This window comes from Moschus berezovskii, chromosome X (assembly GCF_049115385.1).
Source record: "Moschus berezovskii isolate FMDL1 chromosome X, NW_MosBer_1.0, whole genome shotgun sequence".
Lineage (NCBI taxonomy): Eukaryota > Metazoa > Chordata > Mammalia > Artiodactyla > Moschidae > Moschus > Moschus berezovskii.
Window position 1 is genome coordinate 110,061,884 of NC_142488.1, and position 27,889 is coordinate 110,089,772.

At 42.6% G+C, this 27,889-nt stretch overlaps 2 protein-coding genes across 2 annotated transcripts in view; one reads left to right on the forward strand and one right to left on the reverse strand.

Annotated features, from left to right (window-relative positions):
* Nucleotides 1–3,059: 3,059 nt before the first annotated feature.
* Nucleotides 3,060–11,041, forward strand: PGRMC1 (progesterone receptor membrane component 1). Its single transcript, XM_055438649.2, has 3 exons — nucleotides 3,060–3,471; nucleotides 6,919–7,074; nucleotides 9,747–11,041. The coding sequence occupies exons 1-3, from the start codon at nucleotides 3,147–3,149 to the stop codon at nucleotides 9,848–9,850; spliced, it is 585 nt and encodes a 194-aa protein (XP_055294624.1). The 5' UTR covers nucleotides 3,060–3,146; the 3' UTR covers nucleotides 9,851–11,041.
* Nucleotides 11,042–12,851: 1,810 nt separating this feature from the next.
* Nucleotides 12,852–27,889, reverse strand: part of LOC129564556 (A-kinase anchor protein 17B-like) — a 34,190-nt gene continuing 19,152 nt past the window's right edge. The window contains exons 2-5 of the mRNA XM_055438648.2: nucleotides 22,675–23,446; nucleotides 21,081–21,211; nucleotides 19,086–19,317; nucleotides 12,852–17,397 (exon numbers count right to left, since the gene is read on the reverse strand). Of these exons, the coding sequence (XP_055294623.2) occupies nucleotides 15,757–17,397; nucleotides 19,086–19,317; nucleotides 21,081–21,211; nucleotides 22,675–23,430 (2,760 nt within the window). The 5' untranslated portion in view covers nucleotides 23,431–23,446 and the 3' untranslated portion in view covers nucleotides 12,852–15,756. The remainder of the gene's footprint in view (nucleotides 17,398–19,085; nucleotides 19,318–21,080; nucleotides 21,212–22,674; nucleotides 23,447–27,889) is intronic.

A 27,889-nucleotide genomic window follows, 5' to 3' on the forward strand; every position in this document is an offset into this window, starting at 1 on the left:
CATATCAGCAATATCACACAGTATTTGTCTTTCTCTGTCTGACATTTTCCCCACTTTTAATAATGGCTGCCTTTGAGGAGAGAGAACCAGAGGTGAGGGGAGGGGATTGAAGTTACCTTTTGTATCTTGCTATAGTTTGAATTTTGTAACCTTAAACAAATGTCCCTTTCAAAATTTCAAACACAGTTTATCTGAGTGGGAGCTAGTGGCTTATTGGTATTTTTTACTTTGTACCTCTCAGAAAAAAGCCTGAAGAATTATTTATTATTAAAATTTCCCTAGTTTTGTAAAACAAAATCTGTGTATGTGTGTGCGTGTGTGTGTCTCATATCTCTGCAGGAATACAGACCAAACTGCTAATGTGTGGGCTGAATTTCAAGATTATTTGGGGAGCTGGGAGAGGGAGAAATGAGTTTCATTTGTTACTTATATATTGTTAAAGTGTATTGTAGTGAACATGTATTACATTCTACATTTTTTTCAGACAAGAAATAATAAACCATTTTTCCCCCTGGGGCTAAAAGGGACATGTGTTCATTCTGGAAAATACAGAATAGTATAAAGAAGAAACAATCACAACAGTTAACATTTTAGCATGCTTCCTTTCAGGCTTCCTTTTATACATTTTTTTACATAGTTGAGTTCACGTTGTATACAGTTTTGTATCCTGTTTTTCTCTCTTAAGAATAAAACACAAGTATTTTCCTGTGTCATGATAATATCTGTATGGCTGCATCACACACAATTTGATGGTTTTGTCACAATCCGAGTGGATTAATCAGCTATTTCTTAAAGTTGAACATTAAGGCTGTTTTCAGTTTTTCCACATTACAAATGATTCTTTGATGAGCATCTTAGTAACAAAATCTTCATTTGCATTTCTAAATGTTTCCTAGGGATAGATCCCTACTGGTGGATTTAACGAACCAGAGAGTAGATTTTCAGAAGTAGGATATCAATGGACAGCAAATATTTTTGCAGATAACCAAAGGTTATACCAATTTCTACTCTCCCAAGCAGTGTACAAAAGTCTCTGATCAATATTGTATATAACCCCTGGCCCCCCTTTTTTTTCTTTTATCCTTTCTGTAGGAAAGTAGTAGGTGAGAAAGTTATCTTCATCTGTCATTGTTGTTGAGACTGAACATTTTTCATATGCTTATTCACCACTGGTATTCCTTCTTCTGTGAACTCTCTATTTTGATTTTTGCCCATTCACTAACTAGTCTCTTACGGTTTTCTTGTCAATCAAAATGAACTCTTAAAAGATATGAATCTTTTTTCTGTCATATTAGTTGTAAATGTAAATATTTATCACAACTTTTTTGTTTTTTTTTTTAACTGTCTTGGCCATACACAGAATTTTTGTTTGTTTGTTTTTTTTAAAAAGACAATCTGATTCTAACTACAGCCCAGTGCCCCCTGTTTGAGCCTGCTTTCCCTGATTAAATTGAAGAGGTTTGACAAAAGATCTGGAAAGGCCATTTCAGCTAATCCTTAATTTAGATCTGTGAATAAAAGTGTGTGGGCCCGACTTAAAGATTGTTCAGTTCATATGCACTTTTGCATGATTTATGGAGAAGGAAATGGCAACCCACTCCAGGATTCTTGCCTGGAAAATTCCATGGACAGAAGAGCCTGGTGGGCTATAGTCCATGGGGTCACAAAGAGTTGGACAAGACTGAGTGGCTGAGCACACACACAAATGATTTAAGAAGACGGGGTGGGGGGGGGCAGGGATGGAAGCAGTTTGTGCCAGAAATTTTTAGAATTCTGAGGTAAGAAGCCAAATCTCTCCAGTCTCCTGCGTGTTGGGAGGGGGAGTAAATTTTGTGCCAGCAAACAGAACTCTTGATGGAAAAGTACTGCTCTGGGTTGCAGATGTGTACATGGCTTGGCTTTAATTATTTTTTCCCCTTCTCTCTACCCTTTCTTCCGCTCCCCTCCCCCTGCCACCATAAAGAAGGCAGCCACATTAGCACTCTGAAGGGTACAGACAGTGCTTCCTCCATGAGGCTGCTCCTGTGCAGCCGGTTAGGACATCAAAGGCCGGATGAAATACCAAGGAAACAAGGGCCCAGATCTAGGCTCCTTCCAAACTCCCACCTTCATCTGGGCTCTAGCAAAGGGTTATTGTGACTGTCAAGGATATAGCTCAACCAACTTCAAATAGAAGAACGCTGCCAAACAAAGAAACTTTGGTCATTATTCTGAGCCAAAAATCCAAAACAAACAAACAATAACAACAACCAAAAAAAGTGCAACAGAGTATTGCCCGGTGATGCCCTGGGATTGAGCAAATCAGTGATTGCAAAAAGGATTTAGTGTTCCAAAACCGAACCCAAAACAGATCAAACGATCCGATCTGTTTCACCAGACATTGGGGGAGTTATCAGATGAGGTCCGGGCACTGATTTGACTTATCCCGAGGGGTGTCTGCTCCACAGCATCTGGTGGGAGGAGAATTAGAGAAAGGCTGCCAAGGGCAGCGTGGTGAAAACGGTTAGTCTGGGTCTCTAGGGTGGGAAAAGAGTTTAAGGAGTCAGTTTCCGTCTCCTAAGAGAGCCTCGTGATCCCGAGGGTTGACCGGGGAAAGATGAGTCTTCTGAATGAAAGGCTGGGAGAAGCTTAAAGCAGGAGAAATGGAGTTGGTGTTTGGTTCGCATCAGGTGGCTGAGGGGACCTTACACAGAGCCCGGCAAAGTCAAGCGGGTAGGTGTGCGATGAACAACTGGGGGTAAGGAGGAGGGCTGCGTGACGCGTCGCAGTTAGCTAGAGGCTGGCGTGGGGATGGCGTGAGGCTGCGGCCAGGCCTTGCAGGTATTGCCGAGGGGTGTGTTCCGCAATCCCCGCGGCGGAGGAGGTAGGATCCGGCTGGGGGAGGGGAGCCACCACCAAACAGAGACAAGGTGGGGGGCCCGAGCTGGGCGGGGCCTGACTGAGTCGAGCGGGTAGCCTCGGCGGCCGCGGGGAGGCGGGGCTGAAAGGCCCCGCCCATCCGCCTGCGTCTCCGCCCCGCCTGGCTCCGCCTCCTCCGCTGGCTAGTCTTGGTCAGCCCGGCCCGCGCTCCAGTAGCTCGCGGAGAGGGAGGAGAGAGTGAGTTCCGGATCTCTGCCTGTCCCGGCCCAACCTTTGCTCCAGCGATCATGGCTGCCGAGGATGTGGCGGCGACCGGCGCAGACCCGAACGAGCTCGAGAGTGGTGGGCTGCTGCACGAGATTTTCACGTCGCCGCTCAACCTGCTGCTCCTTGGCCTCTGCATCTTTCTGCTCTACAAGATCGTGCGCGGGGACCAGCCGGCGGCCAGCGAGAGCGACGACGACGAGCCGCCCCCGCTGCCCCGCCTTAAGCGGCGCGACTTCACCCCTGCCGAGCTGCGGCGCTTCGACGGCGTACAGGACCCGCGTATACTCATGGCCATCAATGGCAAAGTGTTCGACGTAACCAAAGGCCGCAAGTTCTACGGGCCTGGTACGGCGGCTAGCCGGGGGGCCGCAAAGACAAAAGAAGGGGCCCCGGCACGGGGCTGGGTCCCAGAGAGGCGAGGAGGGAGCGGGGCGCCCGGGGAGGGGCTGGAATGGTGTCCAGCCTGGGAGGGCGGGGCAGGGAGGCTCCCCGGGCGGGCAGGGGGCCAGAGGCACCCTGGAAAGGCTGCGAGCCAGTGGGATGGCAGATTCCCGGTCCGCACCGCCAGCCCCGGCGTGGGGTGGCGGAAGAAGACTGAAATGCTTAAGCCGGGGGTGGATTGGGGGGGGGGCGGTGAGATTGTCAGTCTGGAAGGCGGAGGTGGGAGGGTGGCGCCGCAGAGCGCAGTGTTGGGGGAGTTTTGAAGGTATCGGGTTCGAGGGTTCCTGGAAGGAGGGGATGATGTCGGGCTGGGGAAAGGAAATGAGAGTGTCTCGAGGGAAACATGATGGGAGGGAGAGCGAGAGAAGGTCGGGAGGTCCAGCTTTGGGGGGGCCGGGAAGGGCAATGACGCCAGGAGTAGCCATGAGGAATGGGGAGGTGTGGGAGAAGGAAATGGGAAACGGGATTAGCAGCAGGTTGGAGCACTGTGCGTGGCAGTGAGTGATGTGTGTGAGCTCAGTGTGATGCGTATGTGGCATGTCAGGCTTGTGTGTGTGCGTGTGCACGCGTGCGCTAGCAATGTGGCATTTGTCAGGTATGTGAGTGGCGTGTGTTTGGTGTGTGTGTGGCAGACGGTGAAAGCTGGGAGTTGAACAGGGGAGGCTCCATAGGGGGAAGGGAGCTGGATGTGGAAGGCTGAATGTAGCGGTCGATAGGAATGTGGAAAGACCAGAAGGTAATACGGTGTTACACTCCATAGCAGGAGAGAAAGAACTAGAAGCCCCAAAAAAAAAAAATGGAGGGAGGGAGAAGTGGGAGGATCCAGAGAAACAAAAGGGGTAGGGCTACGAAGGCTGCTGGGTGTGTGGATTTCATGGAAAAGCCAACCAGAGGGGAAATGAGGGCTGGTTGACTGAGGAGCTGTTGGAGAGGGACAGGCTTGGTGGGGCCTTAGAAATGAGGTTTTTCCAGGCTTGGTTGCAGATCAGAATCACCTGATGCACTTGAGGTACAATACAGATTCCAGGCCTAATCTCCCCCAAGAGTGGGGGAAAGGGGCGATCCAGAAATCTGCATTTTAACCCCCAGGCAAATTCAAGAAGTCTCCAGGTTCGGAAAGTTCTGCTATACAGCATGTTTGGATCAGGAGGAAGGGGTTTTAGCTCCTCCATTATGGATGCGTCTGAAATCCGAGGGTTCAGAGAGAGGAGGAAGAGCGAAGAAGGCAGCAGTATGCCTTCATCCCCACTCCTGGTTTGTTTTACTCTCCCCCTGCAACTCATCAACATCAGATGTATTAAAGCACTCTCCCACGCCACAGTTTTTCCTTGGGGAGGATTTAGAAGACCTACTTCCTATAAACATGTAACTGTCAAATAATTTGAAAACCATACCGATGGTATTTGTCACTTACTGTGGCCCACCTAAAGGCTTTATCAGTAAAAGTAATTGTGTAAATATCTGTTATGACCAAGCCACCCCATAAAGCAGTTGAAATGTGCTTGGAGCTTCATCATATGATTGTAGTTTGCAAAGTCATTGAGAGGAATGTAGGCCTGTGTCCAGAGCTCGAAACTGGGAGTCAGGCAGGCTGGGTTCTCGGCCTTGTTGGTTCACTCACCACCTGTGTGATCTGGGGCAAAGCATTGTTCTCTCTAGGCCTTAGTTGTCCCTCTTTAAGGTGATAAGGATGGCCCATTGTGAGATCTCAGTCTCTACCTGCATGAGCCCATGAATCTGTAACATCACATGGAAATTATACTTTGTGTTATAAAGGATTCCTGAGAATAATTCATTATTTTTAATGATGCTGTATGCAGGGCACGTTTGTGGGTGCTGGGAATACAGTAGTGAATAAAACAGGCCTGCATCTCTGCTCATGGAGCTTACATTCTAGTGACTATACACTCTGGTGGATAATGTATATATTCTCCAAAGATTTTTAATGCTCCCCTCAGAGTGTTTTCAGTGTTCTGTAACCATAAGTTCTAAAATGGTGAGGTCCAAACCCACCCACTTGGCCTGTTTACCTTCTCTAGTGGAAATGGTAGTATGTAATGGTGATGAAAAACAACCATTTTTCAGAATCTTATGTGCCTTTAAAAGTTGATCATAAATTTCGTCTAATTTGTAAAAATAAAAGTGTCCTAGTGGATTGAGGTTTCAGGTGGCCAGGCCACATTGAAATGTGATCTGTTCTCATACTTGGTATGGTATTTACCTGCAAACTTCATATCTGACTTGCTACTTGGTCTACCTTTGGAGAAACAACACATTGTTTAAAGTACACTGGATTCTTTTCATTTACTGGTGCAATATTTAAATAAGTCGAAAAATCCACTTGAAGTACATACAGAATGATTCACTGCTCTCTTAGACAAAAATTTAGTATCATTATGTATAATAGCAGTCAGATATTTTATAGAATTTTCAGTCTTCAAACCCACCCAAAACAGCTGACAGACCTGATTGCATGCCATCACTTCTTTACTGACAGTGAAGATTATGTTGCCTGTGGATAGATTTCTAAACCGCTGATGCTCATAAAATGATTTTTCCTGCAGAGCCCATACATTAATGTTCAACACAGTCTAGTCTCACAACCAAAGATCTCTATGAGACACTTTGGGCTCATTAAGTTGTATCAGCATACATGTGTAAAATGTTTTTATTTACACTCTAGTGTTTCTTATCTTCCCAGGTGACACTAGTGGTAAAGAACCCACCTTCCAATGCACGAGGCATAAGAGATGTGAGTTCAATCCCTGGGTCAGGAAGATTCCCTGGAGGAGGGCGTGGCAACACACTCCAGTATTCTTGCCTGGAGAATTCCATAGACAGGAGCCTGGCAAGCTGCAGTCCATAGGGTCACATAGATTTGGACACGACTGAGCAACTTAGCACGCACGCACGTTTCTTATCTTCAGAAACCATAACTTTCACTGGTGCAGCCCTAGTCCCTAGAACAGAGCCAGGTTCCAGGTTCAATGTCCAAAAGTTGAATTCTGACCCATGAACTATATCTTGGATCATTCCCTACTAACACCCTCCCTCCAGGAGATAATCATTTATGCCTTTTTTATTAGCTGTTTGCAATCACAAGAAATGAATGCTACAGTATAGCATTTTGATTTAGTTTTAGATATTTAAAAGTTTAATGACAACAGGTCTTTCAGTATTCACTAGGTAATGATCAGAGGATCCACCTCAATCACTTATGGTTTCCAAATGGAATTCGATATTCAAAAATGGGCTCTCCATGCTCATTGGTAAGGAAGCCATTTCCTGTGTGTGAGCCACAGAGAAATTGACTGTCTAATAGACAATCGGTCTTTGGTTTTGTTTTTAAAGAGGGGCCGTATGGAGTCTTTGCTGGAAGAGATGCATCCAGAGGCCTCGCCACCTTTTGCCTGGATAAGGAAGCACTGAAAGATGAGTACGATGACCTTTCTGACCTCACTCCTGCCCAGCAGGAGACCCTGAGTGACTGGGACTCTCAGTTCACTTGTAAGTGCATTTTTTTTTTTGGTTTTTTTTTTTTTGCCAGGGTTAGATTTCTACCAATAATGGGATTCACAGCAGTAACAATAGTTATTACTAAGCAGCCTGCAGCTGCAAAGCATTTTGATAGGCTCCTGAATCTTGAACAGATCAAGTTCATGGCTTGGAGTAATTGTAGCAGTGCTGAGTCACTTGCCATGACCGCATCCCAGTATCTAGCTAGTTCTCTGTGGAAACCTGGGTTTCTGTTTTGAAATTTCTGAGGTTTGCATAGATTTTCCCACTAGGATTTGGTGTGCAGGGGAAAGGAGAGTGGCCATCTTGGCTACAGAAGGATTTTCATAAGCCCTTACTTGTAGAACTTGCTGTTTAAAAGCAGCCCACATTGCTGTTAAAGAATGAGAGACTTGTATTGTACAAAACAGCTTCTCTTTGAATCTAATTGAGCCTAACTATAGGCCTCATCTACAAATGATGCTTATAATCTGTCCAGCAACAATGGTGTCTACGTTTTTTAAAAAGAAAGCAGAAAGGAGACACTTGTTTCAGCTTATGCTATGGACCAAGAGTTTTGGGGGGAAGTAAGGATGGAGGTCAAGTTCAAATCTAAGAACTGGGAAATTGGCTTTTGTCCAACCTAAGTGTTTAATGGTCACTTTAGCAATATTTCACTGCTAAGAATTTGAACAATAATCTTTCCAAGCTTTGAAACAGTATGTAAAGACAGTGACCATTTCCTTGAGGGTCGTTTTTCATTGTAAATGTCATTTTCTATTTACTGTTCTCTATAGTTTTTTTTTGTTAAATTCAACTGTATTCTTTGAGAGTAATGCTGACCTCCAAGACAGTTCTGGATTAATAATTAGCCAGGTATAGCTCTACCTTTAGAGTTTGGATCCCAAGCCGACTCAGTATAACTTTCAAGTCCAGAGGCAAGTCTTTGTACTCTGAAAACATAATTCAGCTATCTAACAGTCCCTCATTTTTTGCATCTTCAGGATGCTTTTGTAACAATAGATTGTTCTATATGAAACCAATGAGTTGTAATTCATAATTTACAAAGCTCCCTTTTATAGGACTTAACTTCATCAGTGGGGTAAAAAACCGTGGTTCCCCCAACCCCTTAAACTAAGGCTAGTCCCAAATACTGTCGTGACACTTGAGCTACACTCAAACCTGGCATGGTTTCCCCTTAAGGCAGGTTTCTCAGGTGCCACCCAGCTTTTATTTGTCTTGCACAGTCGCAGGCACCCAAGGGACCTTTATAATATGTTCAAATAGGCAAGTTCTAATTGTTCCTGACAATTATTTCACAGCAAAGTAGCTCCAGTTACCTGGTTAAACAGGTTGGTTACTCCTTTAATTCCTACCCATAGTCAGAAAGAGGAGTTCTCTTGACCTCTGACACTGTGATAATTAACCCTACACTAACTTGCCCCAATAATACAGTCAACATGGTGGTCACCTGCTGACTCCATCCCTCCTCGAGTCTCCTACATTCTGGTTGCCCTCGTAAACCTGAATTCTCCAAATCTCCAGTGTTCTCCTGTTTCCTTTACCACTGCCTTTAACCACGTCTAGCTTTTTTCCCCAAGTTGAGGGAAAATTCTGTCTCCTGTTTTCCCCTTTATCCTCTGAGACTGTTATCATTCATTCCTCCCGCTGTCAGACAAGCATCTAGTAATCGTGGCTGCCCCTCACCACTGTTCCATCCCTCCTTGCTCTCTACAATATGGTTTCTGCCCCCACCATTCCACTGAACCTTCTGTCTCAAATGTTGACAGAGACCTGCATCTTGCCAACACTAATTGTACTTCTCCAGTCCCTGTTGTCAAGCTCCGGTCACAAAGTCCCCATTTCGGTCCACGGAGTCTCCAGTGTTCCTTAACTCCTGTTTCCAGTTGCCTTTAATGGGTCTCATACTCTTCCCTTCTCACCCCCATGGACACCGCCTTCCGCCTGGCTCTTGTTTCTCCCCATGGGGATCTGCCCGCTGGCCTCCTAGTCACCCTGTCCCTGGACTTTCCTGACTAATTTGCCCTGCCCTCTATACACAGTGAAACCGTTGTTACCACAGCACTGTTTTACCTTGTCATTCTTTTGTTGTACACTTTCAGTGCCCTTTGCCATCTATGGGATAAGTTCAGACTCCTCAGGCTGCATTTCCACATCTTTCATAAGATTCCCCCACCCTGTTTGGCTGGCGCTATTCCCAGTCTCCTCCTGCCAACTCAGTCCCTTTATTGCTCCCCAGATACGTTTGGTCTCACCTTCTTGCCTTTGTGTGTGGCATTGGCACTTTGTGGAAACCCCTCCTTCCCCAAGTCCTTCTACACATCTTCCAAAGCATATCTTTCTCCCACGAAGTGTCCTGCAACCCTTCCAACTAACTCATACCAAGTCCTTGCTCTGCTGAACATTCCCCCACACAAACAACCCACCTTGACGTTACCTTGCACACACATTGTCAGGCATCACTCCCCATTCTATACTTCTGTCTGCTGAACAAAACTAACTCCCTGGGACTTGGCTGGGACTGTGGTATAAACTGCCTTCAAGAAGCCCAACATGTTTTTGTGTTGCTTGTAGGCCTCTCATAAGTACTTTCAAACGAAATATGGTAGTGATTTTCTCCAAAGCGTGAGACTGACCAGTTGTGTCATCTTCTTTTCTTCCAGTCAAGTACCATCATGTGGGCAAACTGCTGAAGGATGGGGAGGAGCCCACCGTGTACTCAGACGAGGAGGAGCCAAAAGATGAGAGCACTCGGAAGAATGATTAAGGCCTTCAGCGGAAGCATATCTATTTTTGTATTTTGCAGAATCATTTGTAACATTCCAGTCTGTCTTTAAAACATGGTGATTTCAATATTTAGAAAAATTTTGAACTTGCTGTACATTTTTAAAATTAACATCACTAGTGACACTGATAAAACTAACTCTTAGAATGCATGATATGTTTGTGTGTCACAAATCCAGAAAATGAACTGCAGTGCTGTAAGACAAATGTTATTACTGTTTTTCTTCTATTTGTAGTCAGTGCAGGCTGAATTGGAACTTGTGTTTCCTGAGAGACAGGTAAGACATGGTATTCCCCCCCAAACAGGTTTAAACGTTAAATGTGTGAAGTCCTTCAAGCATCAAGGAACAAAGAATGGACTTTGAGTCATGATATTCTCTAAAGATAGAAAATCCTTTATTTCTCAATTGACCTAACTGCATGATTTCTGTTTTCTCTGCCTCTAAAGCAAATCTGCAGTGTTCCAAAGGCTTTGGTATTGATTAAAGAGAGCTGTCTAGTACAAACTGAAATCTCAAAGCTGGACTCAATCACAGGTAACCTACTTTCTCTGTCTGGGACAGCATCATTGTCCTGTGCTCTTTGGAACACTCAGACGCCCTCACTTAACAGTAATCTCCAATGAGACTGAAAATAGGATCTCAACATTCCAAAGCAAGCTTTGGCGAAAATCAGCTGGCTTCCCTAAAAACTGAAAATACATGAATAAGATTGTAGGACTATTTTCCCCATCCCTGTGTTCTTGGTTATTTCACATGATTGGGCATGCGAGGGGGCCGTGTAGGACAGGAGCAGATTGCTCTCTGAGAGCCTTCACACACACCAGAAGAATGAGGAAACCGTACATATTACTGGCCAAGTGGTTTTTAAAGTGTATTCATAACCTAACAGTTATTCTTCTGTTGTTACAAAGCTATAGCCACTGCAAGAGTTGTAGTCAAGTGTCTTGGTCTTTGATATTGGTCTTGGTTAACAGTAAACTTAGCTTAAGTAGACTGTACAGTTGTATGAATTTGTAAAAGTATTATATGAATAACTAGTGAGGTTTCAAACTCTTGTAATTGTAGTTGAATAGTCATTGTATTTTCTTGTGAACTGTGTTGAATGGTTTTACCTCAAATCAGAAAACAAAATGAAGTGCTTTGGTCAGTTAATAAAATGGTTTTACCCAGTATAGTGTGATGGATTGCCTTATTTCTTTTAAACCTTAATCTGAGGAAGCAGATTCAAGAGTTTCACTTTTGAGTGACGTTTTTTGTCTTCCAAAAGAGACAAGGAAAGGGGTACAACTTCATAGAGGCTGCACACCAAAAACCAAGTACCAGCTTATCCTGTTAAAATAATGAATTTACTTTTTAAAGTCAGAATTTAATAAACTCAGAGGCAGACTTCTGCCTTGAATTCTATAGCAAGTTTACTAAGGAGTAACTCTAGTGAAGACTTACTGAGTGCCAAGGCAGGTTTTGTTTTTACTTTAAGTATCATCGGATTAGGAAAGTGTTCAGGAATCTTATGGTAGCAAAGTTGATTCACTTCATGCCAAAAGAAGGATATGAGACTTACATATGCAGTCGGTTGTATAAACAGACAACCTATTACTCTGAAGATGAGTGTTTTGCTATTTTCATGTAAAAACTGACAGACTCTTCTTACAAGGGAGGTACTCCCTGAACCAGAGAGGGCTCAGAGCTTTCCAGTTTTTATGTTCTCAAACCATATTGCCTGTTTTTGTTGTTTTAAAATGTGTCCTTTTCCTGCATTAGTTTTCATCCAACAAATATTTGAGCTTCCCGTTTTGTGCCAAGCAACCTGTTAGGCCGTATGCTTTGGGGGAAGGGGAGGGAGAGAGAAACTGGGCCACCTTTGCAGCCTGAGATTAAGCTACTCCTTTTACTCAAACAGGTTTGTCTGATGCCAAGAGGAAAACATCCAGAGCCTGGTTAAAAGCTTCAAACCCAGATAGCCGGATTCCCCCCATTCAGAACTAAACATTGTATTGATTACAGGTAAAGGGATATTACTACCAGGCAGGACTTTCCTGTAGAAACTTAAATCCAGCTCACACAGTTGTAAGCCATATTAACATAAAAGGCACTGTTTTAGAAGATGAGGGAGTGGTGGTTACAGCCATGCCAGCCAGGGAGAGGGCCAGGTGAACAGCTGTTTCCTCCTCCCCTGCTTTCTTCCAGCCCCTGCCTAGACACCGTCTTCTCAGTCCCAACATCTGAGGGTCAGAAGCAGCATTTGCTATGTGATTGCAGCATCTCTGGCTTCTCTACACAATATCATGTTCACTTTGCCTCAGAGGGCCACACTTCATGCAAACCCTCAATCCAGAATGAGCAAAAACAGCCTGTGCTGTCTCAGGAAGAGCTCTTTGAGCAAAAAGCAGTTGCCCTCTAAGGTACAGTCCGCCTTTGTTACAGATATTTAGAAGAAATTTGCTGTACATTTCGTGTGAAAATACAGTTAACTCTTTCAGGATCAAAGACTGGTCACTGAAGCCCCTCACATCTATGACTGGACTCCCCATCCCACACCCACACAAGTTTTCAGAAATTGGGTAACTTCTACACTTTGACCAAGGCGTGAAGTGTGTGTGTGTGTGTGTGTGCTCAGTTGTATCCAACCCTGCAACCCCATGGACTGTAGCCTGCCAGGCTCCTCTGTCCATGGAATTTTCCTGGCAAGAATACAGGAGTGGGTTGCCATTTCTTCCTCCAGGGGATCTTCCCAACCCAGGGATCGAACGCACATCTCCTGCATTGGCAAATGGATTCTTTAGCACCGCACCACCTGCGAATCCCTAAAGGCTGAGGTGAAATTCTGTGGAATCTGTTTTGCTACCTATAAAGAACTGATAAAACCTTTGCTGAAGGGAGAATAGTCTTAAGTCAAAATATCATGATTTTAATTTATCCAAAATGAAAATACAACAGTCAATTGCCATTAACTGGCATTATAAAAGGAGAAGTTGCCTCAAAACAGTAGTGAAACCAGACATATTTTCAAAGAAAATATTACTGCAGGTGTGTGATTCTATCCAGCACATGTGGTCAATGAACAAAGACTCTATGCTATGACAACTTTATTTTTAATATGTCTGAAAATCAAACGTATTATTTCTCTACCAATGCAAATGACAAAAAGGAGCAGCAATGTTAGTGCAAAGCAGCATACTACAGGTAGAAATCTCACCCCCCGACAAAGTGGAATTATCAATATTTAAAAGTGAACATTTTGAACAGTATTGCAACAAATGAAAATACATTTATTTGGTTCTTAAGTTCAAAATTACCAGGTTACAATGGCTTTCTACCTGAGGAATTCAAACAAATGTAATGAAAAGACATTAACAGACTTTTAGCTAATTCTTAATGCACTATTAATAACACATACAAGGAAAAACGTGAAAACACCTATTTAAAAAGACACATATTAAAGTTCCGGCCCTTCATTGGACATAGGAAAAAGATATGAGAAAACTTTTGCACCACTTAAATAACAGCACAACAAAGAATAACAGTGTTAATTAACAGAAAGTCAGTATCACATTTTCAGTTCTAAATCATTCCATCCATTTGAAAAGTTCAGGAGAAATTGTTCTCATCCTTGTTTAAGGCCTACACACACCAAAAAATGAGATTTACTCAAATCTAGAATGCATTACCACAAGACATAAAAACCCAACGTTGTATAGAAAGTAAACACAAAATCAGTATTTTTACTTTCTTCTAGGTCCCAGGATGGTATTTAGACCAAAACATTACATAGAAGTGACTTAGCACCAATTCTATTTTATGAAAAAAATTTTAATTGCACATGCTGTATTCTGCAATGTACTTTTTTTATGTCTGTTTACTGAGCAGCAAATTGTTTTCATGCCTAAAATCTCTGCAAAGAAAAATTATCAAATGACAGAAGAGATTGAGTTGTTTTTTGTTTCTTCTTTCCAAAACAAGCATAGCTGCTTTCCATTACAAATCCATAATGTTCTTTGTTTCAAGGGCATGAAACATGAAAAAAAATAGGAAGGTTGGGTCTCATTGGAAAAGAATAATACCTGGTTGCCACAGGTTGTCTGACAAAATACAAGCTGTTATAATTTAAAGGCTACTCCAGACAATAGTACTCTGAACATTAATAGTCATTGCTAGTCCTTAGAGGAGAAAAGGCACTCACCCTAGGAGTGATTTTTCAGATTGGACAAGCCAAGCCTAGTTGATGGCTTGTGTGACTCTGATGGCAGAGTCACTGGATTGCAAGTAGAATTGAATACAAGAGAGTCAACAAATAAATGAATGATTTGAAGATTTTCTAGGCGTTTCAGATATCAGGTTGCTCAAGAGTCTGGTTACAAGCACACATCGTACCTTATCATTCTGGGCAGCCACACTGACTGGTGTCCTACTTTGGCCTGACCAGCCGGTCCTTTTCTATGGACTATCAAGTTAGGACTATTTGAAATGAATCATGTAATATGAAAATGTTGCCTTCTACTACTTTGTGGATTAAAATACCTTTTCCCGCTGCAGACAGTCTAATCTCACTGAGGTCTTCAATTGCCATGTAGCTATAGTTTTGTTGGAAGAAAAAAAAGTCATCTACTGCCCCCCCTGAGTTCCTAAATCCAATATAAGGCAGAATGAGTCAGCTGAGCTTTCAACAGAACATGCACTGTATTAAGGTGTATGTCTTTACGAATCTATAAAATATCTCAATTTAAAAACATATTCAAGGAGTCTAAAACCAGTAGGTAAAAAGATAAATTACTTATGTTAAGAGTTTACAAATTCTGCACACATACAATTTTCCCCCCTCTAGAAAAGTATGGGCTTTACCCTTGACTCTTCCTAACTCCATGGCATTATTGAGGGTTGAGGAGGCACTTGTTACTGTTTTATAAAAGTCAGTTTGGGGATATTCAGTGGCTTTTTACAAACTGATGTCACCCAACCCTGAGTGAAAGGATTACATAACCTGAAATGGAATACTGTCACGTCCTCTCTTCCCAAGTGCCATTTTTGGTGCCCCAGGATCATTCAATATTTCCTTTGGCAAATCCCAAGTTGTATCACGTCAGTCCTGTTGCTTTTCTATGATGGAATGACATGGGGTTCTTCCAAAAAAAAAAAAAAAACAACTCTGCTAATGGTCCACTGTCTGTGTCAGCCTCAAAAGACAATCTGAGCCCCTTTTAGATTCTTCTTCCAAGGCTTTGTTTCTAAAAGGACAACTCTTTGAGTCCTATGAACATTTTAATAAGATTAATTTCCTTCTGGTAGATGCTCAGGGAACCCTCTAACGTCATGAAGAAGTCCAGTGTATGTTCTAGGTGTCATCTCTCTTCTTTTATCTATAGGTATTTCTAGATAAAAGTCAGGAAAGTTTGTTGCTGCACATGGTGTTCGAACCAAATCAAAGAACAAGTAGAAAGATCCTTATGCATTCACTGCCATCCCTTTGAAGATAAATGATGTTAAATGATAATGTTATGACAGCTGAAGAGCCGTAGAGGGCTATCTTAACTCCTCTCGATGTTAATCTGCTCCTTTGATGGCACCAAATTAAAGCTGCAATCGAACTGTAGAAATGTCTGTCCTTGGATAAGAAAGTTTTGCAAGCACATTGTTTTACCAAGTTTTTGAATCACGATGTTTGGTGTTTCCAGTTTGCCAACACATCTGCCACACGCACACACATACACACACTTTGATCTATGCTTTATACTTTGGCAAGAGAAGCAAGGTTTTGCATTTGACCTTGCTCAAGCTCCTAAGTGTTTGCTCTCTTGCTCTGTAGTTGCTAACTACATAGCTACATTTGGTTTTAAATTTTTCTTCTTGCAGATTTTTACTGTGAATAAGGGTTGCCTGATCTAAGAAACCCTCAAAACATTTGAAAATAAAAAGAACTAGTGAAGTTGTTTCTTAAATAGCTTCTGTAGTCAATGCGCTCCAGGCTGTTATGTCTAATGTAGTAACTATCAGAATTCAGCATGAAATCTCCAGAATACTCACATCTTTTCATCTTTCCTGCATCCCAGTTATATTCTGACCTCCATGGTATCTGTCTTCTTTTGGGAAAACCCCACAAATAGGAAGCATTAGTACTTTTTGATGATGTTACCGGCACTTGAAAGAGCCTATAGTTAACTCTGTGGTCAAATGCACTATCACTAAACTGCCTCCTCTTTCCTATGACAGTGTCTAACTGATCACTGGCACTGGATTTGTGGTGGTGGCTTTCATCAAATAAGTATTGGGGAGTCAGTATTTCCCTCTCTTTGCTGTTGCTGTTCTCATTTCTAATGGAGTTGTTTTTACCCTCAAGCCATGAACATCTCAGTTCATAAGTAGACCTCCTGCCTGGTTTCCTAAGCTTGTATTCAGAGTGTTTTTCCTCCCCATCATGTTTCCACTCTGCATACAAGCCCTGCTGACTTGACATAATTTCTGGATCACAAGTGATGATTTCATCATCATCAAGACATCCCTTTTCTGGGCAGCTATCATATGTGGCCACAGACTTCTTTTTCTTCTCTTTGTTTACACTAAGATTATCACTGAGACATTCAGAATCACTGCTAATTTCCTCTAAGAAATCTCTCAACTTCAAATTAAAGTCTGCTGACCTCTTAGATGAGGAAACTTGGCTTTGACTTGTGGATATGGGATCCTGAACTTGGTAAGCATGAGTCTTTTCCAACAGATGGCTCTTTTCATCAGTTGGGGACAGGCAATCACCAGCTTCACTGGCTGTGTCCTTAAAATGGTGTTTAAACTTCTTTGTACATTCTTCAGCATAATCCACTTTTCTTTTCTTTTGTGATATATGCTCAGGATCCCAAGAGAGATTTGTCCAGAGATCATCTTCTTGCACCTGTTCTCTCCTATCTAGATGCTGCATTTGGCTCAAACTGGTTGAGTGATGCTTATGTTTTCTCAAATTGATTTGAAAGCTATTTCCTTTCACAAGGATGGTTCTCTTCCACTGAAATGTGCTTGTTATGTGACTTGGTTCTAGGCAGATGCGGGCATATTTTGGAGTTTGATAATGGTTTAAAAGATAGTCAATAAATTCATCTGTTTCATAGATCTTCTGTTTCCTGCTATGGTCTCTCTCAACGAATCTGGAAGAATAGGAGGTATTAGAACCATGCTGGTCTTCTTTCTCAAGAGATTGACCTTGAGTCATTATAATTTGCAAGGAATTCTGGTCACAACTCAAACTGTTATTGTAGCCATCAGTTAAGGATTTTCCAGCTCTCTCTTTTCTTGCTGAATATCTTATTTTTTTCCCCCCAAGGTGGTGGGAAGATTTACGTAAGTGAGCTCTAGCTCTTTTCTTCATTTTTCGTTTACTTTTGTAATCTGACTTGGAAACGGGGTATCTTAGCATTTCCTCCTGATTTTGAAGATACTGAGTGTTTGGTTCTTCTTTCTTCAGAGTTCCTGGCATGGTCCCCGGAGCATGATGAGCTTTGGAGCCTGCAATATTCGCCTTCCATGGGTAAAATTCTTCAGACTCCTTCAAAGAAAAAGGTTAAAATTCTCACATGAAAAGCTCAACAGGTTAAAAATCTCAACGAAAACTGGGCTATACAGCACTGTTCTGAAGAGGTTTCTAACTGCACCTAGGGTAGATCCAGATTAGGAATAATAGCACACTGAAGAAACAGGAGGCCAAAACTAAATGTTTCCATCCAACAGGAGCTGCTTTGACTAGGTCTGCGCCTGTCCTTACGTTAGAAGGCACCCAGTTTACATACCTTCAAAAGCACGTAATGCTTTTTTCCTTTGTTCACAAATTGATGGGTCTACTTACTGTTCCAGGTATTGTGCTCGAGGGTGGGAACAGGAAGAGGAATAAGAAATGCTCTACAGCGCTCCCTGGGGCTACAGTCCTAGAAGAAGAAAAGACTGGTGGGTGAAACATGTGTCTTAAGGATCAGTTGGCTTTGCAAAAGCCGAACTGCCTTTTTGGGTTTTTTCCGGCCTCTTCCTATGGATTACAAGTGAGCATGTCTCTGACTTGTCCACCTTGGTTGGAAACAAGATAGCAAGTAGAAAATATGGCTATGATAATGGTGCTCTCCGCTGTCCATAACTGCAGGGCAGGTGAAAGGTGTGGCTTACGGCCCCTACCCTGCTGGAAGAGCTTGTACTGAGCTCCCAGTGACACTCGGCAGAAATCAGGGCTCAGAGCTTACCCAGGACTTGGGATTCAAATTTGGTACCACACACATTGAAAGAGAGGAATCCTTCAAAAGAGGTCACTTTTGGCAGTCATTAAAGCAAACTAAAAAAGATCCAGCTTGCCTTATTATCAAGATAAATGTGAGGTTTTTCTCATCCTAATTTCATGCAGTTTGACGGGCCAAGAGAAGGAAATGGCAACCCACTCCAGTACTCTTGCCTAGAGAATCCCACAGATGGAGGAGCCTGGTAGGCTACAGTCCATGGGGTCGCAAAGAGTCAGACACAACTGGGCGACTTCACCAATAAGGAAAAAAAAAAAAAACAGGTGAGATGGCAAATATACCTAAACTCAACTCTACTGAAAATGAATGCCATTCACTCTTGGTGTTTAAGAACGCTGAATGTGGCTATTCAAATGAACGCATTGGTCCTTACTCTGGGGCATCTGCTGAGTCTGGTTACCTTTAGGAGGTCAGTAAGTGGGAGAACAAAAACTTCCCCAACTGAAACTCTCCAAACAAAACAACTGGCCTGTGATGTGAGATATTCCTTAGCAAACAGTTGAAGACTAGACTAATATGTCTGTTCAAGGCCCTCCTTTCCCATCCAATCCTGTCACTGATGAATGGCCAATGAAAGGCAATGTAGGACTACAAACTCCACATCCCTCCTCCTGGCCTTTTCTGTTACCTCCATTAGGAGCTTAGAAGAGTAGGTGCACAAGCTACACTGCTCAGTGAGATCGCCCAAAGTTGAGAAACACAAAGTATGTGTGTGCGCGTGCACCCAGATGGTGGAGGTGAGACCCAACCCCTTCAGAGAATCTGAGTATCCCTTTGGTCAATGCAAAATTGTGGTTATTAGAGACCAGCCTATTGAAAACAAACCTCAATGAATACAGTAAGTCTTCCACAGCCACTGGTTAAACAATAGGCTGCTGTTTCAAAGTAAAGGCCATGATGACTCAGAGAGGTCACTAGCTACCCAAACCAAAGAACAATGGGGCAAGAGCCTTACTACAATCTTCCTCAGGAGTGCCCGCATCAGGTAGAGGGCCTCCAGCTGCCTCTGGGTCAGTGGGATCTTCCTCTTCTCCAGGTCTTCGGAAGAGTTGGACCCTGGTTGGGCCTCCACTTTGGCGCTGTCCTTCTGTCTCCTTTGCCGGTGCCTGTCCCTTTCCTTCTGAGTACGTCTCTTGACTCTGGCCTTTCTCCTCTTTTCCTGGACCTTCCTCTCCTCTTTTCTTTTTCTGGATAATGATTAAGAGAGTGAACCCCTCAGAAGGTGTTTATTGGGCAAAAGGGTTACTCTCCTCCCCACTACCTCCTCCCTGGTAGGAATTCCCCAAAATCTCCAGCTACAACACCCCAGGGCTCGACATTAGACCACTGATGACAAAAGACACTGTGACACATCAGCCAAGGGGAGAGATGCGCAACTAAGTTGGTCAGTTTAGAAACACGTACTGGAGACCTCATGTAGGCAGAGTGTATTTTAAAAATAAATGAAGAAGACTACTGAATTCAAAAGAGGGGCCTCAACCTTCCCCCACCCCCTGCCCTGCACTTTCTCAAACCAGAAGCAGGGACTATGGGATCTAGCTTTCGCAGTGACGATTCCATTTCTCTTGAAATCAAAACCTTCCCTGAGCTGGTCACACAGACGCAAATGAAAGTAAGACAAAGTACTCAGAAAATCTTAAAGGTGAGAACCGGTCTTTGATGCACACTCCTTAACACAGTGAAGTGTTAGTCACTCAGTAATGTCTGACACTGTGACCCCATAGACTGTAGTCTGCTAGGCTCCTCTGTCCATGGAATTCTCCAGGCAAGAATACTGGAGCAGGTAATTCCTTTCTCCAGGGGATCTTCCCAACCCAGGGATTGAACCCAGGTCTCCCACATTGCAGGCAGATTCTTTACCATCTGAGCCACCCAGTACATTATCATAAAAACAGGCTGGTTTAGAAGAATATGGGCTTAGTTTTCTGCTGTTTTCTGAATATTTAAGATGTTTTGGTTAGGCTCTCATAGAAGCATGGAAACCTGGGGGTGGGGAAGGGCAGCGGAGGACAACTGCCTGAGGGAGAACCGAGCCCCAAACTGGAGGATGAGCTCAACTGCATGATCGATCTGGAAATTTGGGGGGAATCATTACCTTTATTGGGATCAGCTTCTGGCCAAGTATCACAGCCATGACCTTAAGTAACTCCTAGCACTCCACCAGCCAAAGAACGTGAGAGGCACATGGAAGACTACTCTTAAACTTCTATAATTTGCATAAAAGGCTGGAAGAATAAACCTGCAAGGGGAGGAGCCAGGAAGGAGATAAAACTGGTTTTTGGAGCCCTGTAGTTCTGGTCCAGTTGTCCCTTCTTGGCAAACCCTTGACAATCTAACAGCCCTTTCTAGTCTCAAGCTCCTAAACTGGGAAACAATAATAAGCTCAAAGAAGTAAATACATAGGCTCCTTAAATTCACAGAAAGAACTTGAACTAACAAGAAAAATGGTCTCAACCGATCCTTCTGGGTTAGTTTGATTATTGATCATCTTATGAAAGAAAATCTTTTCCAAAACAGAAAAGAATTTTTCCCCAAAATTTCAATGGATAGGCAAGGTAAAATTTGGTAAATTTAGGTAAACTGGTGAAACTTGTAAGTTGGCAGGCTAGAATTTTCATGCTAAAAGTACCTGGCCTTTTTTTTTTTTTTTTTTAATGATTATTAACTCCTAGACAACCTAATCTGGTTGGTCCTACTATTCCTCATTACTTGTTCCTCCTGACAAGCATACTTTTAAAGTATCTTGTTTTTCACTGCTTTCTCCTTTTGGTTTTGTAACAGTGTAATGGAAAGACAGCAATTTTCTAATGGGCACCAATTCCTGCTCCCCCCGTCATGCTATCTATTAAGTGAACCCATTCACCTGAAGAGATAAATCCATAAATCGAAAGTTTAAAGACAGACAAAAAACAACAACAACAACACTCTTCATTGAACTTGGTCTCCTCACCTTTCAGCCTCTTCCTCTTCTCTTTTCTTTGCTTTTTTCCTCTCTTCCTCCAACTCTTGTAATTTCAGCCTTTCTTGATTTCTCTTCTTTATAGCTCCTTCACTGAAGTGTTTGGTTGTATCAAACATAACCTGCTCTCAAACAATTCAAAGTATCATTAGAAAAGTCTGCCCGCTGACCAGGTATGTCCCAGACCAGAGAGCTAAAATTAATTTGTACCTGGCAATGCCAAACCAAATGATTTAAAAATGCCTTCTCTGCGTCCCAGTACCCAGACATTTACACTGCCTCTCAGTCATCTCTCAAACTGTCCTTGTGGGGTTTCTAGAACTTTCTTCGGCAGAACCTTTGAGGAACTCACCTGACAGCTATATGCGGCATCATAGTGCCCTTATGGATACAAGTTCTAAGGGATGTGAGTATATTGCTTCTGGTTTGTTATACTGATTAACTGAGTAATTAATAATATTTTTTTAAATCAGCAGAGACAAAAACAGTCCAGGAATGGGGTGGGGGGGAACAAAGATGTAGGAAAATTGACCAAAAGAGATACAAGATCTGACTACAGTGATTATTAAACAACTTTGCAAATCTGAAAATAAAGTAAAAGGGAGATTGAGGTACTACAAATAAATTTGCCTAAAAAATATAAGGATGCAGAAGTAGCTATTTAAATATGCATGAGTGACAAACACCAAATTCACCATCACAATTACCTTCGAGGGGAGTGAGCAGCCTTGACTGAGGATGGTACACAAAGGGGAACATGTTCTCATTCCACTGGTAATGCTTTATTTTCTAAGCTGCAGTGGTACGTAGGTGGTCATTTTAGCATTTGCTAGATCTTTTGTCAGACTGAATAGCTCATAAGTTTCAAACATATATTTTAACCCAAGTAGCCTCACACATAACACACACACACACACACACACACACACACACACACACACACACACACACACCTGAAGCTACTGAAGCTGAAAGTTCAAATTCACACTAAAGACTGATTTAGAGAAAAAGGGTTTAGCTGCATTAAGTTTTCAAGAACAAGATGACCAGGCATTCAGGCAGTCATGAAGCTGTCTTCATGCTGGATAGACAGGCTGACTTTGAGAGGAAAGGAACCAGGTTTGTTGGGATTCTGTTTTCTAATTTACCTGACAGTCGTCATTAATGTATAGTTAACTGTGACCCCAATAGCAAAGAGGGAATAAACTGCCTTTCTTGTTCCAAGCTACATGTTGCCCTTTCCCAGCAACTTGTCAAACAGAAAAAGCATATGAGATACTTCCATAAGGACCATGAAGAATCCTTTAATGTCCCCAAGGAGCTGGGCAGCCCTGGACTATAACAACCATCACTTCAAACCATAGCTGGTGCATGGCTGACAGTAGGAGAATGCCCTAATCATGATGACATTCTGTCCCCAAAAAACACCCACTTATTAATGACAACATAAATCTTTACATTAGCTCTTGATCAGAGCCTCCAGGGTGGTCTAAGGAAATCTGTTTCAGAGGCTTCCTTCTAGCTTTTACTCAAGACCACCTGAACCATGGGAAATTTTTTTTTTTAAACCCTGGCTGCTCCTTACCTTGATGTTACATGCCAGAGCTTTCCCATCATCTCCTTTAAGCATCAGCTTCATCCCGCGGAGGGACTCCATGGCCTTTAAGAAGTCAGTTGACTCTTGGTACTGTATAAATGCCTCGAACGTCTGCAAGCCAAAGTTGAACCCCCCAAAGTTCCCACTGGTTATGACCTCTCGGTAGGGGTCGAGCATCGGGATATCAACATTCTTGATCTTCCCAAAGCTTTCAAAGACAACCCGAAGGATCTCTTCACACGGCTTCTCCCCACTGGAACCTTTGGGAGCAAACCACTTGCAGGGCAGCCCTTCGAAGTATATGGAATTTGGGCTTTTATCATGGTCCTGCTCTTCAGACCCATCACCCATCGGGGTGGCACCATTTTCCTTGGGGAAGTGCTCCCACTCTCCCTGGGCGTCTGTCACCATGACTTTTAAGTCTGTTTCCAAGCCGTTTAGCTTGATGATCTTCCCGTGCAACTTGGCCTTCAGGATTTGAACCAAGCTTCGTGTTTCCGCCTCCCCCTCAAATCGGATGAAGTCCCTGGTGCTCTTGGCGAGCCGCACAGTGGTGAACTGGTCAGGACAAATCAGGCTCTTCAGCTGGTCCAGAACTTCCCAGTTAGAGACGGGTCTCGAGGGTTCCGGACTCTCAGGGAGCAACACATTGATCATCAGCTTTGCTATGGGCTTGAGGTAGAGGTGCTGAGCAGCGCATAGTTCCGTGGCCTCTGAGTTATCATACACCACCGTGACCGTCATGGTATCCACAGGAAACCTGAGAGGGTGAAAAGGAACTGTTAGGGAGGGAAACACAGATTCAGCTTTTGAATGGTGCTAGCATTTGTTGGATTTAGGTCAAACTGATAGGGAAATATACACTACCAGGAGAATTAAGGTTAGAGCTAACATTTGTTTAATGTGTTTTAGAGGTTTCAGAGAGTTTCTATAGACTGTGTCTCAGTTTCCTTAACTATAAAATAGAAACAATAGGATTTTAGGAAGGAGTAAATGGGCAGAGTCCTTAGAAGAATGCCCCGTACACAGCAAGTTCTCAATCACTATAAGCTGTGACTATTATTTATGCTACTTTATCTCATTTGGTTCCTGAAGCAACCTGTGAATAGGTATTTTCATGCCTGTTTTGTAGATGGAGACATTCAGTGGATTCAGGAAAATTAAATGGCTTGCCCATACAGGAGGTCTTACAAATAGCTGAGAAAAGAAGAGAAGGAAAAGACAAACGAGAATGGGAAAGATATGCAGAGTTCCAACTAAATCCAGAGTTCCAGAAAATAGTAAGCAGAGATAAGAAAGCTTCTTAAGTGAATGCAAAGAAATATAGGAAAACAATAGAATGGGAAAGACTAGAGATCTCTTCAAGAAAATTAGGGATACCAAGGGAACATTTCATACAAGAGGGGCAAGATAAAGGACAGAAAGAGCAAGAATGTAACAGAAACAGAAGACATTAAGAAGAGGTAGCAAGAATACACAGAAGAACTGTACAAAAAAGTTTCTAATGACCCAGTTAACCACAGTGGTGTGGTCACTCACCTAGAGCCAGACACCCTGGAGTGTGAAGTCAAGAGGGTCTTAGGAAGCATTACTATGAACAAAGCTAGGGGAGGTGATGGAATTCCAACTGAGCTATTTAATATCCTAAAAGACAATACTATTAAAGTGCTGCACTCAATATGCCATCAAATTTGGAAAACTCAGCTGTGGCCATAGGACTGGAAAAGGTAAGTTTTCATTCCAATCACAAAGAAAGGCAATGCCAAAGAGTGTTCAAACTACTTTACAACTGTGTTTATTTCACATGCTTAAAATTAAGATTTGCTCAAAATCCTTCAAGCTAGGCTTTAACAGTATGTGAACCAAGAACTTCCAGATATAAAAGCTGGATTTAGAAAAGAAAGAGGAACCAGAGATCAAATTGCCAACATCTGTTGGATCACAGGAAAAGTAAGGTAATTCCAAAAAAAAAAAAAAATCTACTCCTGCTTCATTGACTACACTAAAGCCTTTGACTATGTGGATCACAACAAACTACTGAAAATTATTAAAGATATGGGAATACCAGACCATCATACCTGTCTCCTGAGAAAACTGTATGCAGGACAGAAGCAATATTTACAACTGGACATGGATCAATGGAGTGATTCAAAATTGGAAAAGAAGTGCGCCAAGGCTATATATTGTCACTCTGTTTATTTAACTTATATGCAGAGTACATCATGGGAAATGCCATGCTGGATGACTCACAAGCTGGAATCAAGATTGCTAGGCGAAATATCAACAATCTCAGATAATCAGATGATACCATTCTAATGGCAGAAAGCAAAGAATAACTAAAAAGCCTCTTGATGAGGGTGAAAGAGGAAAGTGAAAAAGTGGCTTAAAACTCAACATTCAAAAAACTAACATTATGGCATCTGGTTCCATCACTTCACGGCAAATAGATGGGGAAAAAGTGGAAACAGTGGCAGATTTCATTTTCTTGGGCTCCAAAATGACTGCGGTCAGTGGTTGCAACCATGAAATTAAAAGATGCTTGCTCCTTGGAAGAAAAGCTATGACCAACCTAGACAGAATATTAAAAAGCAGAGACATCACTTTGCCAACAAAGGTCCATCTTGTCAAAGCTATGATTTTTCCAGTAGTCACATATGGATGTGAGAGTGGACCATAAAGAAGGCTGAGCACCAAAGAATTGATGCTTTCAAACTGTGGTGCTGGAGAAAACTCTTTGAGAGTCCCTCGTACTGCAAGGATCAAACCAGTCAATCCTACTGAAATCCTAGGAAATCAACCCTGAATATTCATTGTAAGGACTGATGTTGAAGCTCCAATACTTTGGCCACCTGAGGCAAAGAGCCAACTCACTGGAAAAGACCCTGATGCTGGGAAAGACTGAGGGCAGGAGGAGAAGGAGGCAACAGAGGATGAGATGGTTTGGGTGGCATCACTGACTCAGTGGAAATGAGTTTGAACAAATTCTGGGAGATAGTGAAGGACAGGAAAAGCCTGGCATGCTGCAGTTCATGGAGAATTGGGTGTGACTTAGCAACTGAACAATAATACATTAACACTCCAAGATTTCAAATCTCTGGTCTGTTGTATAATTGAGCTGAAATATAAAGTCGCAGAAAAACTTGCTGGGGATGGCACAAAAACAGGGCCAGGAGAAAATACATGTAGCACATTTATGGACATGCACCCAGCTGACAGTTCTAACCCAGGCAACTGATCTAACATCCTTCATCCAGGTTGATTTCCAAGTCTTACGCAGACATAATCTATTTTCATTTCTCCAGACTGTTGACTTTCACCAAATTGAACTTTTAGATCAAGGGAAGAGAAAACAGCCTCTTCTAGTGAATGACAAAGAGAATCTGCCGTCTACTTTGGGAATGGAAAAATGTCCAAACATGAGTGCTTGCTGGCATTTCATGTGAAAAAGCTCTCTTAGGTTGTCCCAACATAAGATCACTGATACTGGCAATTAGGGATTTCTGCTCCTCTTTGCTGACTCCAAATAGCACTTCTCAATAAAGGAGTTTTATTTTCTAAAAGTAGATGTATTCAGAGTCTGTATCACCTGAGTTTCTCATTAATGTTAACTTCAAGGAGATTTAAACCCAAACATGTATGGCCAGATGATGGAAACTCTCAGGCAAGATTTACTTCTAAATCTTGGTTAACTTTATAGGCACAGAATTCTTTTATCACTGTTCCTGAAAGACCACTCAAGTCAACTCCCTTTAGGGGACAAAGTTTGTATACACTGGTTTTTTAAAAGTCACTAAACACAGTGTCTGAGCTTCCCAGGTGGCACTAGTGGTAAAGAACCTATCTGCCAATGCAGGAAACATAAGAGACGCAGGTTCGATCCTTGGGTCAGGAAGAACCCCTGGAGGAGGGCATGGAAACCCACTCCAGTATTCTTTCCTGGAGAATCTCATGGACAGAGGAGCCTGGCAGGCTACAGTCCATGGGGTCGCAAAGAGTCGGACACAACTGAGCAACTAACACTTTACACTTTACTAAAAGCAATATCTAAAACATTCAGTTCAGTTCAGTTCAGTTCAGTCGCTCAGTCGTGTCCGACTCTCCGCGACCCCATGAATCACAGCACGCCAGGCCTCCCTGTCCATCACCAACTCCCGGAGTACACTCAAACTCATGTCCACAGAGTCGGTGATGCCATCCAGCCATCTCATTCTCCGTCGTCCCCTTCTCCTCCCGCCCCCAACCTTTCCCAGCATCAGAGTCTTTTCCAGTGAGTCAACTCGTCTCATGAGGTGGCCAAAGTATTGCAGTTTCAGCTTTAGCATCAGTCCCTCCAATGAACATCCAGGATTGATCTCCTTTAGAATGGACTGGTTGGATCTCCTTGCAGTATAAGGGACTCTCAAGAGTCTTCTCCAACACCACAGTTCAAAAGCATTGATTCTTCGGCGATCAGCCTTCTTCACAGTCCAACTCTCACATCCATACATGACCACGGGAAAAACCATTGCCTTGACTAGATGGACCTTGGTTGGCAGAGTAATGTCTCTGCTTTTTAATATACTATCAAGGTTGGTTCTACAAATCCTTATGACAGCAATACTGAACTGGGATGATATGAGAATAAACATGTACTCCTTCTCCAAAAACATTAACTAAAAAGCTAAATGAAGACAAAATCCAGTCAGTTTGCTGTAATTTGCAACCCAAATAAGTCAACACTAAACTCCTTTAGGTGAAAAAGTAATTTGATATTCAATTAAGATATACTAAACCCCCAAATTTATCTGTAGTCAATAGGTATATATTTAAAGCAAGACTTTAACAAATGTTCCAGAAAAAATATACACAAAACAGTTAATCATTTCAGGGTAACCAGTTTGTCAGGCTCTCCAGTATTCCAAGGATATTGCCATTGTTTTAAACATTTTAGAATGCTTTGCTTGGATTGATTTCAAAGTCTGGGCTACATTCTTTCAAACAGTCTTGATGGAGATCAATTTTGAAATTGTTTTATTGTGGATTTGATATTTCAAAATCATAAAAAATTAACTAGACTCAAGAATGCTGTATAAAATGGATGGCTAGAAAGAACAAAGTGATTTTCTTAATTGGCTTATATTCTGAGAAAGGCTTTTTTTTTTTTTAATTACTTGGTACATCTCTGGAACATGGATAGAGCTTTGAAAGATGGGAGCTTTGAAGG

Excerpts from the sequence above, each read along its gene's own strand:
- PGRMC1 (XM_055438649.2), top strand. The coding sequence starts at position 3,147 with ATGGCTGCCGAGGATGTGGCGGCGACCGGCGCAGACCCGAACGAGCTC. Across the intron at positions 3,472-6,918 it reads CCGCAAGTTCTACGGGCCTG|AGGGGCCGTATGGAGTCTTT; the intron begins GTACGGCGGCTA and ends TTGTTTTTAAAG. Across the intron at positions 7,075-9,746 it reads CTGGGACTCTCAGTTCACTT|TCAAGTACCATCATGTGGGC; the intron begins GTAAGTGCATTT and ends CTTTTCTTCCAG.